Source organism: Phaethon aethereus, assembly GCF_964289735.1.
Source record: "Phaethon aethereus genome assembly, chromosome: 8".
In the NCBI taxonomy this organism is placed as follows: Eukaryota; Metazoa; Chordata; class Aves; order Phaethontiformes; family Phaethontidae; genus Phaethon; species Phaethon aethereus.
The window spans coordinates 16284366-16309755 of NC_138584.1; the positions used below are offsets into that span (position 1 = coordinate 16284366).

The window sequence follows — 25390 nt, forward strand, 5'->3', positions numbered from 1 at the left end:
ACCTGTATAGTTATTTATTAAGCCATTACTACCTCATTGATTTGTATCATCTTCATCTAGTAATAGCCATAGTATAAGGCATATATTGGATGCTCTGTTAAAATCTTCAGCCATTGGAATAGCTATTGGCTATTAGCAGATTAGTTTTTCATTATTATCATCTCCATTTATTAACCTATTGTCCTTCTTTTAGTATTTTATCCTATTTGCTGCTTGCAGTACAGCTTAGGAGTCCTAACCATGTATCAAGAATCACAAGGTCCATATCACTGGGTATTACCTATCTGCAAATACAGAAGAATTAGGAGTCTTAGTCTATAAATGAGTGTGAACTTTAAAAGCACTTACTGAAGTACCTGCACCTTCCCCATTCCGAAAATTTCAGATACCTGATGTCTTAAAGAAAGAGGTTTCGCTTCTCTCTGTCTGACAGATATAAAATGCTTGGAAGAGGTCATTGTGGTCTATCCTGTTATGTAGCAGCTGACAGGAAACTGAAAATGCTATTTATGGCTCCAAATCCACTTAAACTTACTCTGCAAGTTACTAATTTCATTCCAGAAGGTGTGGGAAATTGAGGGGGGTGCCAGTGCATCCTTAAATAGGCCAAGATACATTCATGCATTGCAGCGTTCATATAAGCAGTGTCAGACAGGGCTATTGGGGTGACAGTGTAATACATGCATTTTATAACATGAATTATAGATGACTCTTTAATGTGGGAGAGATTCTGTATCACCAGTTTCACCACTTACTCCTGAACTCAATCCCAGCTCTAGCTCTGAGGCAAAACAGATATTTTTATAAGGATTGCCAGCAAGATTTCTGTAAGGATAAAAGGCTTTAGAATGTTAAAGTTATTCACTATCTGCTGCATGAATATTCCGCTCAAAATAAATCATTTTGGTTTTTTTTGAAATGCAGTGATGAAGAGTCAGGTTACACATAAGCAACCTTCAGGTTCTAGCCTCCACTGATGTCCTCTCCCATCAGATGGGTCTAAAGAGCTACAGAAACTTTAATCAACTTCCACAAGAAGTGAATGAGAAAATGAAATGAAAAGGTATCACCAGTTTACAGAAAAGTGATTCTGACAAAAATTATGTCCCCAAGGATACACAGAATTGTCATTCCAGATTCTTCCTCCCCAGATTTAAGTTAGATTATGCTACCTTTCATAAAGGTAATAAAGGTTAATAAACATAGCTGAAAAAAAGATTGAAGAGTAAGGAGTATTTGGAAAACTGGAATGTGGAAATGGTGTTTAAATTCCTAATTTATAACAAGGTCTTCTTTATAGCTTTTTCATATAGAAACATTTCTCAACACCTAATTAAATTCAGAAGACTCCCCTAACTGCTTGCCTATTACTAGAAATTTCAAAATATCAAAACAAAGTAAAAAAAGTAATGCATTCTAAATACTGAATATAAATATTCAGCCATGAAGTGTGATGGAAACCATATACAGACAAGTCCCAAGTAGCTACAAAATTCCAGTTAGTAACATTCCCCAAAACCTAAAAGCACGCACACAGTCAACTGCTACAAACCTTCAGTCTGATCACTTCAAGGCAGAGAAGATGTATGGAAGGAAAAAAAGGAAATTTCTCAAGAAAAATATGTATAGAAGAAGAAAATGCAAATAAGACTCAAGCTTTTTAGAAAGAAAGATGTCTTCTTTTCCCCTCCTTATATCCATCCCCCCCACTTTATGAACTACTACTGAACTATGGAAGGGAACCATGCTTGTTCTCATCCTTAAGGTATTAATTAGCAAAGTAAATGAGATTTACTGCTGTTCCAAGTGGTCTTGATTGGTTACATAAAATCTCGTTTGACTATTAGAGCCTCAGGTGATACATCAGGTGTTTCCCCATCAGTGGCTGACAATTAATAGAGTTTTGTAGACATAGATAGACTTTTATAAAAAAAGATTTAGAAGAAATTTTGAAAACTTACTCCAATGGGTCCTTCAAAGAGAGATTTGGAGTCAAGAATTGTATCTGGAGGAAAATAAAAGCTGTCTCATGCAAAAGCAGATTGAAGTGTTGTAGAAAATATAGAATGTGAAAGGAAAAAGAAAAAAAGAGAATGGTACAAGTATTATTATGTTTTCAATGTCAGTGTACAATGTAGGTTAAAGTAACGCAGTGGGAAAATTTGGTATAATCCTTAAGCAAAGTTCAGTTAAACAGGCCGCTAACTGGAGGAATCTGTGGATTTAAAGCTGAGACAGTCTTTTTCACCAGGCTGCAGAAAAAAACAGACCTCATCCTGGGCTAGAGAAGCCCACGTGCCTGCCTTCCCATTGATGGTGGAGAGCTGACTGAGCTTGATGACCTTAGCCCTGACTTCTTTTCTGACTTGCATCCTTGTCCTACCTGCATGTGGAATACTCACTTCTGGTTTGTATTCTAAATAAATGTAAGACTGTAGATAGATACTTCAGGAAATCACAGTCCTGAAAATTAATAAAGACAGCAATGCCTGGGTCAGACTGACCATTCCATTTGTAGACATGACACTCCCTTAACTGCTTGTTCAGTTTGAATGCCATTCCTTAAAAAAGGTTCTTAGAAAATCTAAGAGGCCAAATGCTCAACAGCAAGGCAAAACATTATGTTCATTTTAACAGGAGTCTTCCTTCCTGCAAAGGCTTGTTATAATGGAAAAAAAAGTCCCTGCTGTAGTCATATAATGGTATTAAAATTAGTTAGTATTAAGAACATGTAAGAATTAATTGAACTGTTTATACTCTTGAATTACTTGCATGTTTCTCAGTTTAATGTTTTATTTCTATAAGGGTGAGGGGAGGCAAATTCCTTCATGGAAATTCCCAGTGATGTTATTAGCTGTGTTCTCTTTTGTATATTAAGTCAGTTTGTTCTTCAAAACTGTATGGTCTAATAATGGCAGAATTAATTGATTGATTTTCAAGTCCTTAAAAATTAATAGACATGGCCGAGTGATTTAAAAACAAAATTTGTCTCAAAAGCAAGAATTCTTAGCAAAAGAACTTCTGAAATATGGCTGTTGTCCTTGCATCCCTTGTATTGTAGTTACAGAACTATTCAGTCACGAGCTCAGCTTCCAGGTTTTGAAGGCACTGTGCTAATGACACTGTTAATAGAGCATAAGTTTGAAGAAGAGTGAAACACCAAAAGCAGTGAGATAAATACACTGAGATTAACCATACCTCTAAAAGCATTTTCTTTGGGTTTTTTTTATTAAATCAGAAGTCAAGCAACAGGGGGAAAACTCTTAGTTTAATACACAGTGCTGCAAAAAGGAGAACGACTAGTTCACTCTTGGCAGTCTTCAGCTAAATAATATTGATTCCACATGTGGATTATGTCACTGTTGCAGATATTCGTGTGAATTTATACCTTCAAATTGTATCAGTTTATTTTTGTGTCTGGAAATACCCATATAAGTAATAGTGTAATTCATGGGCAATCATCCTTTTTTGTCTTTCAAAACTGTCTTTTTAAGAAAAGAGAACAAGGATGTGACTAGTAGTTGTAAGCAGAAGTAAAAATAAGAAAGCAATAAAATCATGCAGCAAATAAGCAACTGTCACATATACAATGGATATAATAAAATTCCAATGACTTCATGGCCTGCTTCTGTTCCTCCTCACACAAGAGCAAAAAAATAAAATAGTCCAAACTGAACTAGCTGGATTTACTTTTTTACTAATGTACACAGGCACTAATAAAACCAGGCCCATTTCTTCTATGCCTCACATCTTGTATAGTCATCTACATATTCAAAAGTGGATGTATGACACTACCGGATCAAAACTGTAAATTTCATATTCAAAACTTAGTAATAGACATTTGCATAAGCACTAGTGTGTCTGAGAGCATGTTGATTACAAGAGGGAACGGTAAGAGGCATTTAACACAGATCAGTTTAAATTAGAATCCAGCATTGCATTAGGACATGACAAGGAGTGTCCTAACATGCTGAAGAACTACAATCTCCAAACTTCCCTTTTTCTGATGTCATGTCCTCTGCTTCTTCAGAAATCCTTTATCTGTCTCTCTCATAGACTTTTCACTTCCTGTTGCACGTGAGGAAACCTACCAAGCTACATTTCTGCTCAAAAAAAAGGACAAAAAGGAGAAGTTCAGTCAGTCTTAAATAAAGAGACCAAATGGAAAGAAAAAACATCAAGAGTTCTGAAACAAAAACCTAGCTCACCGTTCTGGTGCTGATTACTAGTGAGAACAATAGTGTTTACTGAGAACAATAGTGTTTACTGAGAACAATAAAGCAAGATCATTTGGTTCCTCAAATACATTAAAATATATGCTGTAGAATTTCAGAGTGTCAGTATCAGAACATTTCAAATGGATGTTTTGTACAAGGCTCATCTGTCAAGCTGAAAATAGCATTTGGCAACACCTCATTCCTATCTATGCTAATATAGGTACCCACTCGGCAAATGGACAAGAGTTGGTCCTTGTACCAGGTTCTACCACAAAGTAAATGCAGACTCATAGTTAAGCCCATATTAAATGAGACCTAAAGATTCCTTCCTTTTTACTAGTAGTAGTGCATTGATATCAGTGGTAGCAAAAGTGAAAATGCACAGTTTTTCACTTTTGGATGCAAAATGGATGCATGACATGACAGAGACACATGACAGAGACACACTAGACAACATGAGGCTTAGAAAGTCTGCAACACACTATCTGTGCTGTATGGTCATACCCGGTCACCCCACAATGGTTAACAGTTTAGCGTGTAGCTATTTCATACCTGGAAATTATCATGTTCTAAGAATTTAACTGTGAATATAAGGAGGAAAGTTTTGTTTGCAATTTTAAACCTGAATTGCTGTGGTATCCACTGAGCTGGCTGTCAGAAGATCTCATTAGCTGATGATTCCTTTGTAGAGAGGTACTGTTCTTAAGAAGAAAACAAAATCCATGTACGTATGTTTTAAGCCTGCTAATGAGGCACATACTATTGCCATCAGATGCAGGTCTCACGCTTGTCTAAATCTCATGTACCTTGAACCTGATTTTCTTCTCCTTTCCATCATCAAATGAATTCCATAAAGCTTAAGCTGCCATATAGCCAGTGTAAGCAAGATTACAATATGTGTCCTTTTAATAGAGTTGCACAACTACATAAATATTATAAATAAATGCAAATTAATTAGAGGTCTGTGATTTAAAACTCAGTTCCAAGTTCCCCAGGTTCAAACTTGTTATGAACCACATACCTTCAAATTATAAATCTAGGTTGTAATTGAACAATATTCTGACAACCTCTCTCAGATCTAGAGAGAATTTATGCTTCTTTAGGAATGGAAGGTAACTTTTTATTTGCTTCAGTACTGCACACTTTAACATTCAGCTAGCAGTGTAGAAGGAAAACTTCTGAACCTGAAGCAGGACAGAAGCAATTGACTTTTATTTACTGTTTTTCTTCTGAAAGCAGTGTTGAAAGGAAAATAGTGAAAGATTGGATCACCCATCTTCAAATCAAAGACAATTGAAAGAAGACAAAACCAAAAAAGCCATTATACTTTCTGTAATAAATCCAAGAGCAATGATTAAAATACCTATAAAGCTGGAGTTGAGTCTCTAGGTATATCCAACTCAAATCTATTTTTTGCAGATAAAAAATGTCATGAAGAGAAAATGAAGTCTCTGGACAAATAAATATTTTGACTGTGAAGTTGGATTTACACTGAAAATTTTTGCTAATATAGTTAGACCTGTGTAACTTCCCTGGCCAAAGGCTTTCTGTATCATTGTCTGCATATTCCAGCCCTAATGTTATAGATCAGTTCAGTTATCTGGCACAAGTAAGCTACCCAGGAAAAAACAAGCTAAGAACAGATATAATTTTTATATATATATATATATGTCTGAAAGCAAATTATTGTAAGGAATTTCACCTGGAACTACTATTCTGAAGGATAAATAATCTAATAGGAAGGAAAATAATCTAATGTTATTTCTGTCTCCATTGTATTTAACAGGATTTGTTACTTTCCACTTCTATACTGACAGAGAGAGAACTGGGGGAGTTGGTGGAACAGACCTGAAAGGAGCTGGAGAATCCAGCTGGGTAAAGGCAATTAAGAACACAACTAATAGGGGAATTAGTTGCTGAGTAACAGCTATGGAAATGTGTGGAACACAAGCTGTATTTGCCAACTGATCAAGGCAAAATGTAGAGCTATTATAGACACTAACTAGAGTGTCAGTTTAACTTAACAGCATTTTTATCTGCAACATTCCTTTTGAAATAACAGACTTTTAGTTCAGAATTAAATTAGGGCAAGTTGTGAATGTAAGTTATGGGTGGCAAAGAAAGGAGAGATGGCAAAAGAGACTAATAAAGGCTGGCCCCCTGCCTGCCTTTCTCAAATGGGACTCTACACCAAGGCAGAACAAAATTTGCCTGTTTCTTTCCTGATGGCAAGAAAATGTGTTTGCCTGTGTACTTCTGTTAGTTTCTTTTAACTTCTAATTTCTTCTATGCCATCAAGTCTAAGGCCAAGAAAATGTCTGACTCCATCCTTTCTTTCAAGTAGCACATAAAAGCTTTTGTGAGTCTAGTATTTTTTGTTAGTCAGATTGCTGGTTCAAATGAATCATTGAGCAATGCATTAGTCAATTCACGGGCAAAGCAGCCCATATTTATATTCAGAAAGTGTCTGTGTTCCAGTTCCTAGTGCTACCTCTTTTTATCATAATCTTTATCATATGAAGATTTAGGAATTAGCACAAGCAACGGAAGAGGAAATTCTCAGTGCATGCTTAATCCAAAAACTGCGTTACAGAATGAAAACTTAGTTGTGTATTTTGCATGCCACTACACATGACTTCCCAATTAGTTCAGTCAGTCTTTTCCAACAAAGTAACAAAAAATAAACACTCAGAGAACTTTGAATGAGTTTGGTCAAGAATATAAAGCATTCAGAAATATATAAGGCAGAAGAACAGAAGGACTGGAGACAATCTTTCAGATTCTGGGGACATAGTTTTGGACTTGGCACAAGATAGCAAGTCTGGATTTAAGCAGAATTGTGTAGTAAGAGTTCAAAGACTGTATCAAAAGATTTTGGAAGCTGAAATCCAGCAATTCTGGCCTCCCTTACTGGAATTCCACCTCCCCCATTGAATGACTGTCTCTGCCTGGCAGTTCTATGTGTTTGAAAAGGTAACACCTCGGGTTCAAATTCCTCCTGAGATTTTAAAATTCCAAGGTGATACAATCTCAGCTCAAGCCTCTGTTCTATGTCAAGAGGTGCCTATGCCAAGCATGCCTCTCAGAATAAGAGGAGAGGGAGGAAAGGAGCCTGTGAAACATTTGAAAAATGCAGTTAAAGATTTTGTTTGCCTGGCCAGATTTTATGTTTTAATTGCAAGACTTTGAAGCTCTTAAAACTCCAACCAAGTTAATAACAGAATAAAGTAATATTTAGATTGTAATCAGGTGATCTAGAAATATATGCTGGTTTTTTCTAAAGCATTTTAGGAAAATTTATCAGGCTGATCATGGAAAAAAAAACAACAACGTCAGAAAATAGAAATGCTATCAAGGACTGCAACAGCAAGACCACAGTCCACTTTACTCTTCTTGGGACTGCTAAGTGATCAGCACACCGCTATTTGCCTTCAATGTCTTGCAATATTGCACAATATTGTATTTGATAAAGGAAAGGATTGGCGTAGATGCTACAGATTGTTCACAGGGGAAGGCAAAGCTAATCATATCTAGCTAAATCTTTCCAAATCTTTCCATATCTATCAAAAATTAATGTCCTGCTAGTGCAAGGAGTTGTAATTGAGTTGATACTCCATGTACACCCTGACCTTTACCAGCACAAAGGCATCTATGCAGAAACTATGCAAGTTGTTAAGTCAGTTGTTTTCCCTGCATATAGGACTTGCACTAGAAAATGGGAACTACCTCCAACAAGACTAACTGCTGGACATACATGTATGTGATTCAGCATGAGATATACTGTGCTGTATCTATATACCTGCTTGAATGTAAGTATGGTTTTGCTTCATTATCAGACACAACTTTGTTCTATTTGCTTCCCTCTTCTTATGTCATTTCCCCAAAAGCCAAAGTGAAAAACAAGTAACAATTGCCCTGAATAGCAGGGGAAGTTTATACTTGCTTTGCATACTCTTTGAACATTAGGCTTATTGGGTATCTGAGAAGTTAGAAGAAGAGACTTACAAGTCAAGCAGTCCTGTTTTCAACCCTCTTCTCAAACAGTGCACCGTGTACCTGCTGAAGTGCTGCTATTTTTTTAATGAACTGGACTTCATTGTGTAAGTACGAAATCCCATTTTATTTTCAGGGACACCATTCAAGGACTTACAAATTCATAAACTAATTTCTCAAGTTGGTAAGCATCATATTTCTGAAATTCTTGTCTCTGTCATGCATTTTGAATTCAAATACACTTTTGTTACATGGAAGGCCTGTTAAATGCTATTTAAGTCAAATGTGACAATAGAAAATGCTATTTTCTAACCTCATTTCCCTGAGGTTATCACATTCTATAGATGAAAAATAATTTTTCTTCACTACTTTGTCCCTAACACCTTAATGGGAATTTTAGATGTATTTGTGCCAGTATTAGAATAAGTCCTGAGACCCTGTTTTATAAACTTGCAAAAATCTGAAAGCCTTTTGCTAAGTCTTTGGGCATTATTAGGCAACAATTTGCATCATTTGATTGTGGTACTTACCTATCTAAGAACTGACAAGATTTTAGTTCAAATGGCCCACAGAGAAAGATAAGTAAATTAATCTAAACTAATGATTAGCCACAAAATTCAGGGCCTGTAACATCTGAGATAATTTTAGAATTCTTCTTACAAAGGAATCTTTATTGCAGAATTGCAATCTGTTTTAATGGTGCAATAGATGCTATCTATCTCATTTGTTTATTTGCAGTTTATTGTGTCTTGTCTGTCAAGTTCTGCTAAAAAGAAAAGAAGAAAAAGAATGAGTGAGAGACATAGCAAGGAGGATCCTGCAATAAAAGCAGTGAATAGGAGAGTGCTGAGAAGATCAGGGAGTGAACATACAGTCAACTCTCCAAACTGAGTTTAAAACAAAAAAGCTCTTTCTAGGGACCTAAAGGGACTCCGTCAAGTTTATTGCAAACCAAGAAAGATTGTGGGGAAAAGTGCAAAGGAAAGAATGAGTAGAGAACTTTAATTTAACATGCACTTCCATTTCTCTTCTGTCTTTTTCTACATTATCATATTTAAAGAGTGCATAGTTCTGATTTTTGTCTAAATGCAAGTTAGTTTTGAGTTTTTAAAACCCTTTACAGTGCTAAAGTATGCAACATTTGGAAAAGACCTAGGCGATAGTACTTCAAAGTTTCCACTAACCTGGGGACCTCCCACCAGCAGGTGTACTACTTACTACTAGTTCACCAAAGCACCAGCGAGCCTAAGTTTGTAACTGGAACTTACAAGGGGGTGGATTTAACTCTCTAGATGTCTTAGATAGCCAAGGATTATTTGCTTTTTATATGAAAGGTACTTTTCCTCCTATACTAACCATTGTTGTTTCACTTGGATACCAACCACACTGTTTAAGTCAAAAAGATCTAAGTTAGGAGGTAGGGGAAGAAATACATAGTCCAAGATGCTCTTGCTGGTATCAGCAGGAGTCAGTAGGGCCCAGTGTGGTTTAGATGCTGGAGACTGATACCAGGAAACAAAAACTGATCTGATGTTATTTTTAAGTTAAATATCATGAGGAAAGAACAATCATAACTGGACTCAAATAAAATCAGTTTTCCAAACTTAAAAACTTAGGCTATCTCTAGCTGTTAATAGAATAATCTGAAAGTATACATTCTTTATGAGCAAAAGCATTTGAAATTCAGACTGATCAATGTTATTAATTTTTAGTTTTTCTTTGTTCTTAGAAAAACATTCAACCTAAGAACATATTTCCTCTATGTACTTTACATTCCATTCAAATACACTCAGAAAGCTCCAAACACAGCTAATCAAACAGCTACATGTCAAAGTTAACAGTTTGGAGTGCCAGCATTTAGGCTTTACAAGAGACCCTAATTTGACTCCTAACGCATTAAAATACAAAATATAATGACACAGTTGTTTTAAAATCCTTGAGACTTTCAGGGTTCAACATTCGGTACTTTGCTACAAACCACACAGCTTTTCTAGCTAAATACTGGTTACAGGAAGTTTCCCCTCAGCCCTTCTTTGCTAACTCCTAAAGCAATCCACACAGGTCAGTAGAAGTGCAGTCTGTTAGCCCTCTGGTGTGCTGAAAGAATGCATTTGGGTGCTGGCCACTGCAGGAGGATTGCTCCACACACAGGAATGTAATGCCTTAGTTCATACCAGTTTATGCTGTAATCACCTTGTCCTTAAACTGGCTGAGTTAAAATTGTTCACGACGTTCAGATACAGAGAATGAGTATGTCTGTAAAGGCCAGTGTATACATATTCAAGAAAATCACTTTCAGACCTTCTCCTCGGATCAGATCTGTGTTTCCTTCCCTTTACACTGGACAGCTAAGAAGCTGATTAGCAACAGAGATGTCCCTCCCTTTGCATAATTTTTTGGCAGGTCTAAAATGTTAAGATCTTTACACTGACCGCCATGATTTGACAAATAACCTGAAGCAGCAGAGAACATCTAAGAAGTGATACAGTCTTTGCCAGTACTTTAATACTAACTGACATCAGAGAACAGCAAGACTCAAATCCTTCTTTCACTCACAGCATCTGGAAGGTAAAAGTCACTTTTTCTTGTCATGATGATGAACTCTGAGCTCAAACCAATGGTGCTGCATTAACCATTTAAGTCTTTTAATATTTTCTTTGTTCCTTTAAAATAAAATTTCAAGTCTGACACTGAGGGCACAAATGTACTACTTTCAGTAAATATTATTTCTGATTTACATTATTGTACCTTTTAAAAAAAGTAATGTCACTTTACAGTCATATTTAATTATTCAGGAAATTGTGGGCAATTATGTAAAGTTAAATAGATAATACATGTAGTGTTAGGATAGTGTTCTTTCCATTGTGATTTTATTAAAGAATAAGATATGGCTTTAGTTGTATTTTTCTGAACAATATACCATCACTTATGTTCAAAATCCCTAAACAAAACCCTTTCTTTAATCACATAGAGTAACTAATATTTTATGAAGTACAGTTCTAGCTACCATTGGCATTGCTTCATTTTCTAAGGAAAAGAGAAACACAAGGATATTAAATTCCAGTGATGATGATCATATGTGTTCACTAAATTAATTGCAATACAAACTTAGAAAGTTCAAAATGAAGACTATACTGTGACTGATACAAGGCAATCATTACAAATCAGCCATTTCCCATTGTACAGAAAACTTTCAGAATTTTAAAGGCTGCCTCCAATTAAGGAGGCAATCAATGCTGAGTCTTGTAGTAAGCTATAGTAACATCCAAACTGCAGTGTGCAACACTACTTAACTAATGTTCTTCAGGAAGGAGAAAAGTGTGGTACTGTGATGGAATAGAAAGATGACTGAAAGGACACAGCAATCTACCATCTGAAGCTGGAGAAGCAAAGCCATACCTACCTAATGTCATTATTGGTGCACAGACTGTAATTCAAAGTACATGATAGTAAAAGAGTTCTCTATATACTCCAGTGTTAAATAGGACATTTTGATATATTTTTAAGAGACAAACATAGGTTTGGTAAGTTCATTGACTCTCCTCGGGTGTGATACACATAAGCGGATTTGGGAAGTAGAGAAATCATTTCAGAATGAAGTCTCGTGGGCTGTACAACAGATGAGCTACACTGGCATAGCAGGCTAATTCTGTCCGATTACCAAGTCAGAATTATTCTCCTACAGCTAAGCTGATCCATTTTCCAAGTATCTTTAAATTACTCACCCCCAAGTCAGCAATAAAAGCAGCATCAACAAAGTAATGTAATGTCAAAGAACAGAGATGCAGGATATTAAAGAAACTCTCAATTTAATTTTGATGTGGATCTTTAGCACAGAATGTTTTTGTATTGTATCAAATGACTCCAAAAGAGAAAGCTGTATTATAAGAGGATTAAACATTATAATAGCCAAGTCAAACAGAGTATGGTTTACCTTTTCCTCTCTCCCAGTTCCTAAGAATGGGTTTAATGACAACCTAGGGACTACATTTGTTCAAACTGAAGTGTTGTTTATTTTACCCATCTAATTTCCTAACCTTCAAGGCATGCTTACAACACATAAAGAACACTGAATTTGATTACCACTGCCTTCACTGAGAAGTTATATATGCCACATCTAATGTTAAAAATTCAGCATTTTTTAACAATTGGCGAGAAAGGAAAATAATTTTTACTAACAGTTATAAAAAACTGCCTAGTAAAATTAATTTATTGCAGTTACTTAATTAAAAAGTCATGAGCTAAGACTGGATTCAATATGAAAAAAGATGCTACCGTTAATGTACATGCCTCCTTTTAAACAGCTTTTATTGTCACTTAATACTTATGTTGCTTTTTTTTCTTTTTTTAGTTTGGCCACTCCCTCACAAACTCAGGCACGGGAAGAAAACCTAAGTAAATAAGGTCTGGTAGTTGCACTTGTGTCTAGCATCATTTGGGAAAAATAAATCTTATAGGAGAGATGCATAGGAACTGCAAGATTAATTTATGTAATTAAAATATTCTGGGGTAAAGGAATTACTCTGAGAGGCCACTTCACAGTTCTGGTGGAACGCCTGGAATAAAGGGAAGACAGACAGCATCACAGTGTCAAACAATAGATTCAACCTCCTAACAGTTTGGTTTGGCTAGCCAAAAGCATCTAGGCACAGAGGGAATCAATACAGTTCACTGTCTCTATCTCCATAGTTTCTATTGTGCTTCAATAACGTTTGTTACTACTTAGAATTACGTGCCCTCTAGCAGGAGACCGTCACGGGTAAACAAACACAGCTGTGTATAGCACCACAGCAGTACCTTGCCACTCCTGGCAACACATCTGTGGTATTGCTATAGCCGCTCACTTGCTGAAAAAAGTCTTCCAGGCACCAAACTAAGCAAAGAGTAGTTTAAATTTTCATTTACACAGCCTTATTTACCCCAAGGAATCCCTAAAAATAACAGAAATTAAATGTACACAAACCTGTAGGTCAAATTCCTTTTCAAGAAATAATGCTGCAAAACAATGTTTTGGAAAGGATAATAAACACATCACACACCATTCTGTGAGTAAGAAATAGGAAAGCAGACAGTAATTTGGAGTTAACACCAAAGCAGTGTCGACAACAATTTTCAGTGTGGGAAAGGCTCAAAGCCTCCCTCCCTGGGACGCCTCCCCTGCCTCCCAAGCAGGCATCGTTTCCACACTGGTCCCAGATCCCAAAAACTCCCACAATATTTGTTCTTTTGATGCTGTCTGTATGATAAGTGGGGGGGGGTGTGTGTGTGTGTGTGTGACTAATGTGGTAACAAAACAGGTTTTGAAAGCAGAGTATCAGAAAACAATACAAAGATTTGCTTCAGGGTTTCTAATATCAACAAGAAATTCATATCGTACGTGTGATTACCCTGTAAGAAATATCTTTTGCTGATTTCAATTTTTATATCAATTTTGCTTATTAATTATTTTTTTAATAAGGGAAAGGAAGTGCCATTGATGTCAGACCTGGATTTAAATGTTAAACTGGTTCTATCCCAATGAAATGTTGTTATTTTCAGTTAAGCTACATGTGATTTTAAAAAATCACAAGGTAGTTTTAGAATCATAGAATAATTTATAGTAGTTTAGGTAAAAAGACAATCAGTGTAGCACAAGGAATTTATCGTACTGGGACTTTCAATGGTGTGGAGACTTCAGGAATAAACACAACTACTTTTAGGTATAAAAGGTGATTCTTCACTCCATTACACTAGTTTAATGACATTGCTTACCACAGGGGTCGGTCCAATGATACTAATTCAGGTTCTGTGCATCAAAAGGGGATTTGGTAACCTATTTTACAACACTATACAAATCCTCTTAATTACAAATACTGTTATATAAAATTTATCAATACAGCCATTTTTATATAAGCTCTGCTTGTAGTGTCTTTACTTTTTCTAACTTGATGTTCATTGGTGTAATCACCACCTACAATTCACATTGCAATTAGGGCAGATGCAGCTGTTGCGCAGCTATAAAAACAGGCGAGCAATAATTGGAGTGCACTGCAGAATTGCTCAATGACTGGAGTAACTTTTGAACAGTGTGTGTATCTAATGAACTCTCCCACTAGTTCTCACATCCATACTCCATACCTTGGTGCAGAACATTAGTAGAAACGAGTTATTCAGCTTTCAAAGATTTATTAAGTATCTACATACTGAATTTAATTTTCTGTATTTTTCCTTTATCTTCACAAGAGACTTTCCATAGATATAAATTTTTCGTTGCTTAAAAAAAATAGAAAGCATAATCCTGTGACTATTACACAAGAAAAGAAATTAATATAAAATAAAGACATTGTACATTCCTGAATTCACCATAGACTTTCGGCAGATCCATAGAAGAGCTGGGTAAATACAGTATAAAATGGGTGCAATACAACCCATAGGATGTATATAAACTAAATTAATTGATGATTTTAAGGCATTTACATGCACAGGCAAAAAGTGTTGATGTAAACTTGCCCTCATTTGAAGACTTTTGAAGGACCTTTTCCTTTCAGAAAGTTCGTTGGAACTCAAAAAGATTGAAAAAACAAAGACCTATGCCAGGTACACACAGCGTATGTTATTGACATTCAAAGCCTATTTACTAGCACTACATACAGATATATTATACCTGACAAAACTGTTTCACTTACCAAATGTATTAATTATAGTACTGCTAAAACATAATTTTTAAAAGGCAGTGGTATTTGTGAGTCTGTGTATGTATTTATAACACAGTACTTGATACAGCAGCTCTGCAAGATAAATGTTAAGATATTTATAGAAACAGGTACAAAGTCAGAGATGCACCCTAAACTTCTGTTTTATCTCATTAAATATAATTATTTGCACACATAAATTAATTACCCAATTATGTGCGACACTGAGACAAATTAAACAAAGATCTGAAAAGCCATGTGATAGGAGAAATATCAGGATTTCGTTTTGCAAAAAGGTCCCAGGAATTTCAAATCTTACTCACTCAAGTAAATTTTACACTGTTGGGCATGACAGTATTACTGACTTTTATGTTAGCATGGAATGATGAATGTTTTATAGCATTACAAAATTTCAAAACATTAATAAGTATTACAAAACTTTCCTTACAATCTTGCAAAACTATCAGTGTAAGGAAACTGATCTGTTACTGATGTCACCTGAGGCATTCCACTTCGATGTCAACAATTATATATGATAGTACAGAAAACACGATGTTGAAATTGCTTTGCTAAGCAAGAAATTCTTTTGTAGCTCCCTCTAAGCTAACCAGTTTAGAGATCTGACAGATGATACAACAAAAATAAATACATGCACCTCTCTCAAAAAAACTGGAGTTTCACAAATTTAGTTTCGGTTTTCTCCTCACTTTTCTCATAATCAATGTGTGGATTGGTTCCATGCTAGACATATCAAGGAATGAAAATATGTAGTATCTGCTCATAATCTGGCAAAACTTCCCAATAGTGAATAAACTTGATTCCACTAAGTTCACCAGAGTGAAGGAGTCATAGAGCGGAAGAGGTCATGTCCAAACCTCAAGCATGCAGCCAGGCTTGTGCATCTTGCATATCTCCCACATATAAAAAGTCACAGTAAGATCCTGCCTCTATCAACAGAAATGTCCCATTTATTTCAATATTGAAATAGATTAATCTGACTTGCTTTAGATGCCTATACTAGGAAAATATGGATTTCACCTTAGGAATGAAATTTTTCTCTGCTGACTGTAAAATGAGCAGAGGATGAGTAAATTGGTTAGAGACACGTACAGTGTCGATGCTTACATTTTGATATTCCATTATGGGAGACAAATTCTAAATTTCTAGACAAATTGCCAGAGCTCTAAAGTCAGCATAATGCTTGCCTGCACGTAGCACCATATATTTGAAATCAGGGGAAAATTTTCTGCCTTAAATGAGCTGTTGAAATACCACTGAAGTGGGCAGGAAATGTGACCAGAATGTCACAGTTAAGTCACTGGCTGCTGAGCAGCTGAGAGGCCTCAGCACATCAGGCAGCACAGGGTTGCTCTCCTCTCCCACACTGGTTGGTGTCTGGAGTCAGGCAGTGCCGAGCAGTTCTCATTCTTCGATCAAATCTGCACCAAGACTTGGTGAAAGAGGAGACAGAAGAGCAGAGTGGCAGCTAGAATGGCTAGCTTGGTATAGTTATCTCATTTTCTCTAACCACACAATACCCCCCAAACCCTGCTTGATTGCTTGATCCATGCACATCTTTGTGCTCAGGCTCTGCTTCCCACCACTCTGGTGAACTGGTGGCCTCCTTCCCTCATGCCACAGCATGGAGCAGGACATCTAAAAGCCTAGCGTTAGCAAACACTGGAATATCTTGCCAGAAGTTTGATTAAGGTAACACTGGTCAAGCTGGTTAGTCTGGACAGGGTCTGGAGGGTTCCCCACCTATCTCAAGTACCAGAGCTCATGACAGAAGAGATGGGTGTCATAAGGATGGGCAGGAGAAGAGGATACTGAGATCATGTCCATAAAAACTGGAAACCACCTCTGACCCATCTTTTGTGACTAAACTACAAGGAAATTAATTGGACCTAGAGCCTAAAGGTGATGTAAAGTTTTATATAAGCACCCCTCTTCTTTAAACAAGTGAAGATTGTTTCTCTTTGTAAAGTCTTCTGGAAATCAACTGTGATCTTATAAGGTCACAATCTTGAAAATCTAGTCACACAAGATCTGTATTCCACACAAAGTTAAAAGCATGCAAGCTTTTTGGCTGATGTAATACTGACATACAGCTGCAGAGAGACAGTGCTGAAATTTGATCAAAAACATGGCAGGAAAATTAGAAGGTGTATGGCTGGATTTTAATGACATTATGCTGATAATTTTAAAAACCAAGGTTTAGGTACACCTTGGAACACACTATATGAATTCTGATACAGACTCTGGTTGAAATGGATATTGTAGTTTGGTCCATATGCATTTATTCTGCATTATGATGGAACCGATTGCTTGCATCTAAGTATGTGTCAGTCATGAAAATTAAAGGCAATTAAATATGAAACATCTCTGTTAGTCTTCTCCTCCTACCTATATTTTCCAGGTATAAAACATTGTACAAATCAGCATCAAAATAAAAAGAAGAGTAAGCTTAACACTGTAAAATGCATCTATCCCCCTTAATTACATAATAGGTGCTACTATATAGTCTGTTTCTCACCTTACCTGCAGAAGAATCATGAGCTAAGTGCAAACACAGCTCCCTCTAGGGTTTGAGTATTAGATGAAAACAGCACGCAAACCCACGGCTGCAAGAGCTTGGTTTAAGTGCTTAGAAAGGCAGTGCCATGAGAAAGAGCAATATATACACCAGAGAGGCCAGGGAACCTGTCACGAAGGCTGCAGGCTGAGATTCAGAAAACCTCCTGTCAGAGACAGATCCTCTGTTACCTGTGAAAGTGGCATACCTTTCCAAAGCTTGTAGGAAAAGGGTTAATGGGTCCCTGGTTTATGGCAGAGGTGAGGTACAAGTCCCTGAACACTTGAACCTTATTTGCTGTCTAGTATGACAGGTGAGGCTTGACAGGATTCATGCACGCGTGTGCCCGCGGCGAGAGTATAGAGGATGTGAGCCAGCTGCACGGTTGTGTCAAAGGTTTTGTGTGGTAAGGCAAGAACCGACAGATAGAGCCCTTCAGAATTTACAGGATCTAAGTTAATTAACCCAACATCACTTCCGCAGGATCGGCTGCCCTCCAGAGCAGCCATTTCCGAGCCAGGGTGGTGCTAGCACCCCTTGCCCGTGACAGCCCGCCAAAGGTTTGCAGTGGCTGAAGCTGGTTCCCAAGCGTTGCCCAGTTTCACCAATATTCCATCCTGCAGCCAGGAAGCGAGGGGTGGTACAGATGCATGGGGACACCCAGAAGGCCGGGAGACACGGGCTGCACGCATGTCCAGGTGTGCTTGCACACCCCGGCGGGCCTGCGCCCGGGGCCACGGGGCCGGGGCCGGAGCCGTCGGGAGACGTGCCGCCCCTTCCCTCAGTGCCCCTCTCTTCAGAGTAAGGCCAGTTTCCTCGAAGGTCCACTCGTCCGCTGGCTCAGCCCGGTGATGCCTAAGGGCTTCCGCCAGCCCCCCTCCCGTTCCCCGTGACCCTCCCCGGGCCGGCCGCCCAGTCTCCGCCGCTCCCACTGCCCTTCTCGCCGCGCTGGCCCGCGGGCGAGGCGCCCGCAGTCCCCGCCTCTCCTCCCACAGATATAAGCCAGCGCCTCCCGCCCCGTCGGCAGCTCACCGCCTTCAGCCTGGCCGGGGCGCCGAGGATCGCTCCCCCGAGGATCGCTCCCCCGAGGATGCTGCGCGCCGTCGCCGGAGGACGGGCTCTGCTACTGAGCGCCCTGCTGTGGCGCCTGGCCGCCGCCGGTGGGTAACGGCGGGCGGGCGGGCCGGGGGGCCGCTGGCCGGGGCGGACGGGCCGGGTGGCGGGGCTCCATCCCGCTGGCAGAGAGGCGCCGGGCCCCGACGAGAGCCGCCTCGCGCCGGCGACTGTGGCGCGCGGGGCCGTTGGGGAGCGGGGCAGCGGCTGCCGCGCGCGGGGCCGTGGCGGGAGAGCGGCGCGCGCCTGCGGGCTGTGGCGGGCCCCGGCTCCCACCCGACGCCGCTTCAGCACCCGGACGGCGGAGCGCTGGGGTCGCCAAGGGCTGGCTTCTGCTGCGGGGAGCCTCAGTGACCACAGCCGCGGCGGTGCCGGGCGGCAGGGGCGAGCCTGGGGGGCCGGCAGCCGCACGCGGCTGCTGCCCTTCTGTACTAAGGAGTGAGCTCTGAGATTTCTTCCCCTTGTCCCCAGTTCCGAGCTTGCGGGAGAGGCAGGGGAGGTGGTGTTTAGAAAATAACCAGGATGTCGCTGAGTGAAACGCTTGATTTCCAGAAGTTACAGAGGTTGTGCGGGGTTTTCCGCACCGGCTTCCTCCCAGGCAGTTCCCCGAAGCAGCTGTGGCGTCGGCCGGGGCGGCGGGCTCGCGGGTCACCGCGGCCTCGCTCCCACGGGTGCGCGGGCCACGAGCTCATCCGGGGGTACCCCCTCTCAGATGTAAGCCTGCAGGGCAACCACTGATTTTTAAAGACTTTATCTTCCCAAAATAAATAAATGGAGGAACTAGGAGCCAAAGCCGTCTGCAGCAGATAGAGCTGGGGATGATTTTGAAGTACACCGCATTTATTGGGTGCTTGGACATTCTCATGAGTATCTTCAAGTTTTTGTAGCTTCTCCAGAGGTCTTGGATCAGAAAGGAAGCACTAGACAGAGCTCCAATTAAGTTACCTCAGCAACCTAGGAGTTGTAAGCGGGAAAATAATTTTCTTCTTGTGTTTCTCACTTCTGCCAGGACACATTCCTTTAGTAAGACAAGCATGAGCCCAGAGGGCAGGACCGAGCCTTTCCCCCCAAAAGAACTTTTCCAAGTAGCAATTAACAGCAATTGCTTCGTTTAACTAAATATACACTGCAGGGAGCCAGGAATTACATATAATATGACTGATGGCACTCTGTTCTGTATTTAAAGGCAATCCAGAACTACCAACAGCAGTTAATATAACTTGGTCTTCGATCAATTTTAAAACGATACTACAGTGGCAACCAAAACCGTCGGGTTACTTCTATACAGTAGAAATACACGGGTAAGTAGATAACACCAAGGTGTGCCCATTAATGGCTATTGAAGAAGATGCAAATAGAGTGTGTTTGAATATTTCCAAGACTGAACGTAACAGGAAAAGAGCCCAAACATGAGGATTTAGGAAAACTGCCAACCCAGCTGTTAATACTTCTTTGTATCCAACTACAAGAATATCTGATCGAGGCTTCTGGTTTTGCCCACTTCAGGAACAGAGAGTTGAGCTTTAGGTCAGTATTGCAGTTCTGGGGTTCGGTGCAGGCCAGCTGCAAAGGAGATTTAGGTCAAGATACTTTGAAGAAGTTGATGCTCAATCTGACATACCGTGTATTAGATAGAACTTCACCTTTTTATGTCTTTCAAGGTGTCTGGACTGAGACTTTCACCTTGGGAGGTGTCTGATAAATATGAGTCTGCATTTTATTCTAATTGGTGAATCACAGTAAATGAATAATTTGTCCTGCTGGGTAATGCTAAGAAGTACCTTTGTTTGTCTACTTCTGTCAAGACTTCCTCTGTCATCATGTTTTATGTAAACTATGAAATACTGCGGACATAAAAAGTAGCCAACTTATGTGAAGTGTCTAACACCTCTTTTTCGATACTGCACAAAAACTTCCATGAAGTTCAGTAAGGAATCTGTGCTGGTCTTAGCTCCCATATTAATTCATATACCATTATTAAACATGCCCCAAAGGCAAACTGCATCATCAACTCTCCTACATATTAATGAAAATATGGTCCTGGAGTCTCTTCTGTCTGTAAAAGTGGCACAGAAATGAGAGCGCTCTCATGACTAATGGATGAAATACCAGTGCAATGGCCTAATGTGCTCTTTTATTCTTTAAGGGAGTGATTAAATTAAAAGGCCTAAAAGCACACACTAGCAGAATGAATTTTATGAAATTTATGAATCTGGAGTTTCTTTCCAGCCATTTGTGCTTGCAAAAAATTGAAGTCTGTTTGGGCAAGATTCAGTGTAGATTTAGGTGTATTCTGATATGGAGACACTTCTCTTATGGATGAAGCATGCTTAAATGCTTGCTTTCTCATCTGTATACATTTACAGAGTATGTTTGTTTGATCACAAAGATCAAATTTCCTCTGTCCCTTTTCAAGGCATCTCTAGGTCACCGTCACTAACTGATCTGTGACCTCATAAGAAATCTGGTGAAGTGAGAAGGGAGTTCAGGCAACTCTTGAACGAAACTTGACCTACTTGGAGGAAAACTCATTTGTTAATTTCCGAACAGTGCATGTTCTTGCTCCTTCAGCTGAGATCACACAATTTTTCTTTTCCTTAGTTCACCAGCAAAACCAGGGAAAAGAATTGAAGCAGTAATATCTAATCTGTTTTTCCATTCCTCCTTATTAAGAAGTAAAATGGGGAATTAACACTTTTTTCCTCGTGTCATTATTACTTCTCAAGTAAATGGACATGCTTTCTATCATTTAAAAATCGAGAGAAGTGCATGGGTCATGTTTTCTGTGAACATTTTTCTATTGTAAATCTGCAACAAAAATTGCTGCTACTGCCTGGTTCTTAGGGACATTTGCATCTGCATAGATGCAAAAAACAAGTGACATATATGAGGAAATATTGTTGTCACATTAAACAATTAATATTGGCATCAACAGAGCTTCCTAGGACAACTGACGTTTCTTAAGACAATAGCTTTCGGATGCATCAGGGATAACACTTTCAAAGTGGTTTATGCATCTTATATTTTTTTAAATAAGTCAACTGCAGAAAAATAAAAAATCAGAACTACTTATGGTTTCTATTGAGTTCAGAGAAAAGATTGAATTTTTAATTCGTATGTGTATCCAATAACATACTTCTATAATTAATATGGATCATATTTGATTTACTTGATTCTACTTTGAATTGTGAAATATATCTGTACAGTATAGTGCTTTTTAAGTTTTTTTCTTCTCCTTTTCAGCCTTGTACACCTGCAAGACTGTTCCACTGGATGAGGGAAATCTATATCGTTTGAGGGGAAAAAATGTTTTTTAACATATCTAAATATGTAAAAGTCTGGTTGGAAAGCATTGACGCTTCTTTCTTGCTCTTTTCAGACAAACATCTGATACACAAAAAAAATGCATACTGACAAAAGAAACAGAGTGTGATGTTACCGATGTGTTGAGGAATGTAAGAGAGACCTATACAGCACACATACTGTCTGTTACATCCTCGGGGATGGATAACTTTGAAGAGCCACCTTTTGCAGTCTCTGAAAAATTTACACCTTATAATCAGAGTAAGTAAGGTTGCCAATTAAATCTTATCATCAACTTCCTTTCAAGATTGCTTCCATTGACTTAAACAAGGTTTAGATTGGGCCTAAAGGCTTTTCCTAAAGATTCTTACAGTATATCTGAGATATACGGTATATCTGAGATATACAGTATATCTGATATCTGAGAAGACATTCAGGCATAAAGCTTTCCCTCTTGTAAGGGAGTGTGTAAGGTTTTAGTTACCAGTTTCTCTGGTAAAGTTTCTCACTGCGGTGAGTAGACCATTTTATTAATGCTGTGTACTAGATGAAGATATTTGTTAATAATCCAGGATTTCACTGTCTGTCTTTGGCTCTGTAAACTTATTATAGTTTTGAGGAGGGAAGGGAGTGGAGGGAGGAAGAAAGAAGAGCATGTTGTGTAGAAAAGATGATGTCAGTTTTTTAATTCTAAAAATGCTTGTTTAGCTGTTCTCGGAAAACCGGAGATACAGAATTACACACAAAAAGGTTCCAAAATGAATGTTGTGTTCCAAGACCCCCTTACACCATATACCTTTCCTAACGGAAGTTTTCAAAGCATTCGAGATATTTTCCAACATGACCTGGAATACAAACTCTATTACTGGAAAGATCAAAGTTCTGGAAAGGTAATGTCTAACTCTACTTTTTACATATTCTGTAGCTGTATTATAGCTGCACAATTTCTGTGCTGCCTTAAGAGGTACGCTTTTGCAGAGAACATTTTCTTGAAATACTTTTTTTTTCCTTTACAGAAAGATGCAACAACAAAAAGCCATAAATTTGAAGTGAGTGTTGACAGCACCAAGAACTATTGCTTCTACATACAGGGAATCATCCCCTCCCGCAGAGAAAACCGTAATGGTCAAGAAAGTGCGGTGCTTTGTACCAGTGTAGGAAGAAGTATCTTAGATGGTAGGTATCTGGTGAAGTTTGTCATACAGTCTTTAGCATTCTAACAAAAAGACACTTCAATTTTGAGTATATTTTTATACCTCTTTAAATTGTGATGCCTCTTATAGAATAAACTATTTGCTGTATAAGTGAGAGGACACAGACTGAACCTGGAAACTCATGGGAAGAACTGACATTAAGGAAGGGTCCGCCATCTTTAGCTAGTTGGAGTTGGTTTTAGGGTTTTGCTAAACTGTTTTGATTAGTTTTAAATTGTCTGAGTTGATGACTGGTCACTGCGGTTTCAGATTTCATCACTATCCTACAGCTTTGTTTTTTTGTTTTCTGATTATTTTCCTGAGATCCTTCCAATAACAGGTCCCATAGCAAGCACTTGAAGGATTAGCTGTAAAACATAGGAGTGCTGGAAACCTACATATCCATTGACTTGTAGTCTGAGCTGAACTTTAATTATTATCTCAAAAGCAGATGATGAGACTAAGACTTTCTCTACGGTTACATTACAAAGAGGTTGGCAGATTGACTTCTTTACTGGTAAATAAGTTAGTGAGCGGTCAGTGAATCAGACAGTCTAATTCCAGACGAACAATCGGGGTAACACTTTCTTCAATATGAAGTCATCAATATTTATTAGATAATATCAGATTGCTGTACTGTATCTTTCTTCTCTACCAGATAAGAATATATGCACTCTAAGTAGAAAAGCTCTTCTAAAATTGGCAAATTTAACTCTCTCAAATTAACTTTCTTATCTGGATATATATATTTTTGTTTATCACAGTAGTTGAATTCTAGTAAATTACAACTTGGATAGAAATCTCTTCTGTTGGTGTTTTCTAGCTTCTAACCTAGAATAAATTTCCACTTGGCCTTAGTTTCACAGAAGTAAGGCAGGGGTAGAGGGAATGGTTTAACTTATTCTTGTGGTGGTAACACCTAGCATGAACCAGGTGAAATGAAACTTTACCTCAGTTCAGCAAATTCATGTTAAAATTAATTCAGTTCACACTGAGGTTGTCACTCCACTTCTCTGATACTGTAAAATACAGAAAGTATTTTTTTAGTTCAGTGGAGTGGATTCTAAGAGTTTGTAGCACTGTGATATTATGGCTTCTGATAACTGAATCTTGGATTTTTTTTTCCCTCCCCTACAGAATACGGAGCAGAAGTCTTTATCATCATAGGAGTGATAGCAATTGTGGTCATCACTCTTGCCATTGTCTTATCAGTGATCCTGTGTAAATGCAAGAAAGCAAAAGCTGCAAGAGAAAAGGAACCGCTTAACGGTGTCTAAGGAAAAATTACTGTGAACACTAGTGGCAGTTCCAAAGAAAAAAAAAAACAAAAACAAAAGACAGAAAAAAAACCCAACAGCAAAAAACTATAAATTGGGTAATCGTGTGGAGCCTTTTAGCCTCTCTGATACAGGAATTTTAAAGCCCAGACTTTATGTGGATTCATGAATCCGTTAGACAGTCACAAATGAAAAATCCAGGTATTGGGAAGCCCCTGTGTCACTAGTGGCCAGAGGCTGGAAGAGTATTCTGGTGATCAGTTACAATATCCTAACCCTGCCCATATACTCTTCCCAAGCTCCTTCTATTGTCCTGTCTGAAACAGGATTCTGAACTAGACGGACCTTTGACTTGAGCAGGTACAGCCATTCAGAAAGTATGGCCTTACCGAGCCAGAAGATTTATGGTACTTGTGAGGGGAAAAAAACACTGTTTTTGAAAATAATGTGTCCTTTACCTAACTAAAAGGAACATCTTTCTGTTTCTATGAAACAAAACCTGTGTTTACCTGACTTTCTTTTAACATTATTAACTGGTGAAATGATCTGTTTAATTCAGATGTGACAAAGACACTACTGTTATTTCTGCACTTTTTTGATAAAATTAACTTGGTCTATTTATCTTTGGATATAAGCAATCAAAGGTAAACTGAAACTACTGTACTGGCAACTTGTAAGGAACACTCTTGAAGTAGGTAGCTGCTATCTATCAGGAAAGCATATCCGGCTTACACTACACCTACAGTTACACAGCAGGGTAGTCTGATAGTTCCAAGTAAGTGTTAGAACAAATACTTTGCAGGTTTTGAGTCAGTGATAACTCTCTTCATGCAAATACTGAGTAGGTAGCAGTATTTACTGCATTTTGAACATTATTTTTAATTAAACAGTTGGTGAATGAATAGTTTATGTGGTATAGATTCAAATCATCTTGGTGATGGGATTTGGAGGTACCTATTGCTTTGTCTATTTTAATATTTATTTTATAAATGAGAATCTAATTTTTTATACTGGTGATATCTGTATTTATGATGGTAATTTATACTTT

General features: G+C 38.5%; 1 protein-coding gene across 1 annotated transcript; it reads left to right on the forward strand.

Moving 5' to 3' along the window:
- The first annotated feature begins 18267 nt into the window (after positions 1-18267).
- On the forward strand, positions 18268-24632 carry F3 (coagulation factor III, tissue factor). The gene is made up of 6 exons (XM_082002933.1): positions 18268-18616; positions 19756-19870; positions 21949-22133; positions 22581-22762; positions 22889-23048; positions 24203-24632. The coding sequence occupies exons 1-6, from the start codon at positions 18547-18549 to the stop codon at positions 24340-24342; spliced, it is 852 nt and encodes a 283-aa protein (XP_081859059.1). The 5' UTR covers positions 18268-18546; the 3' UTR covers positions 24343-24632.
- The last annotated feature ends 758 nt before the right edge of the window (positions 24633-25390 follow it).

Coding starts and splice junctions, on each gene's coding strand:
- F3 (XM_082002933.1), top strand. CDS start 18,547: ATGCTGCGCGCCGTCGCCGGAGGACGGGCTCTGCTACTGAGCGCCCTG. Junction 22,134..22,580: donor ATTTACACCTTATAATCAGA/GTAAGTAAGGTT, acceptor ATGCTTGTTTAG/CTGTTCTCGGAAAACCGGAG. Junction 22,763..22,888: donor AAGATCAAAGTTCTGGAAAG/GTAATGTCTAAC, acceptor TTTCCTTTACAG/AAAGATGCAACAACAAAAAG.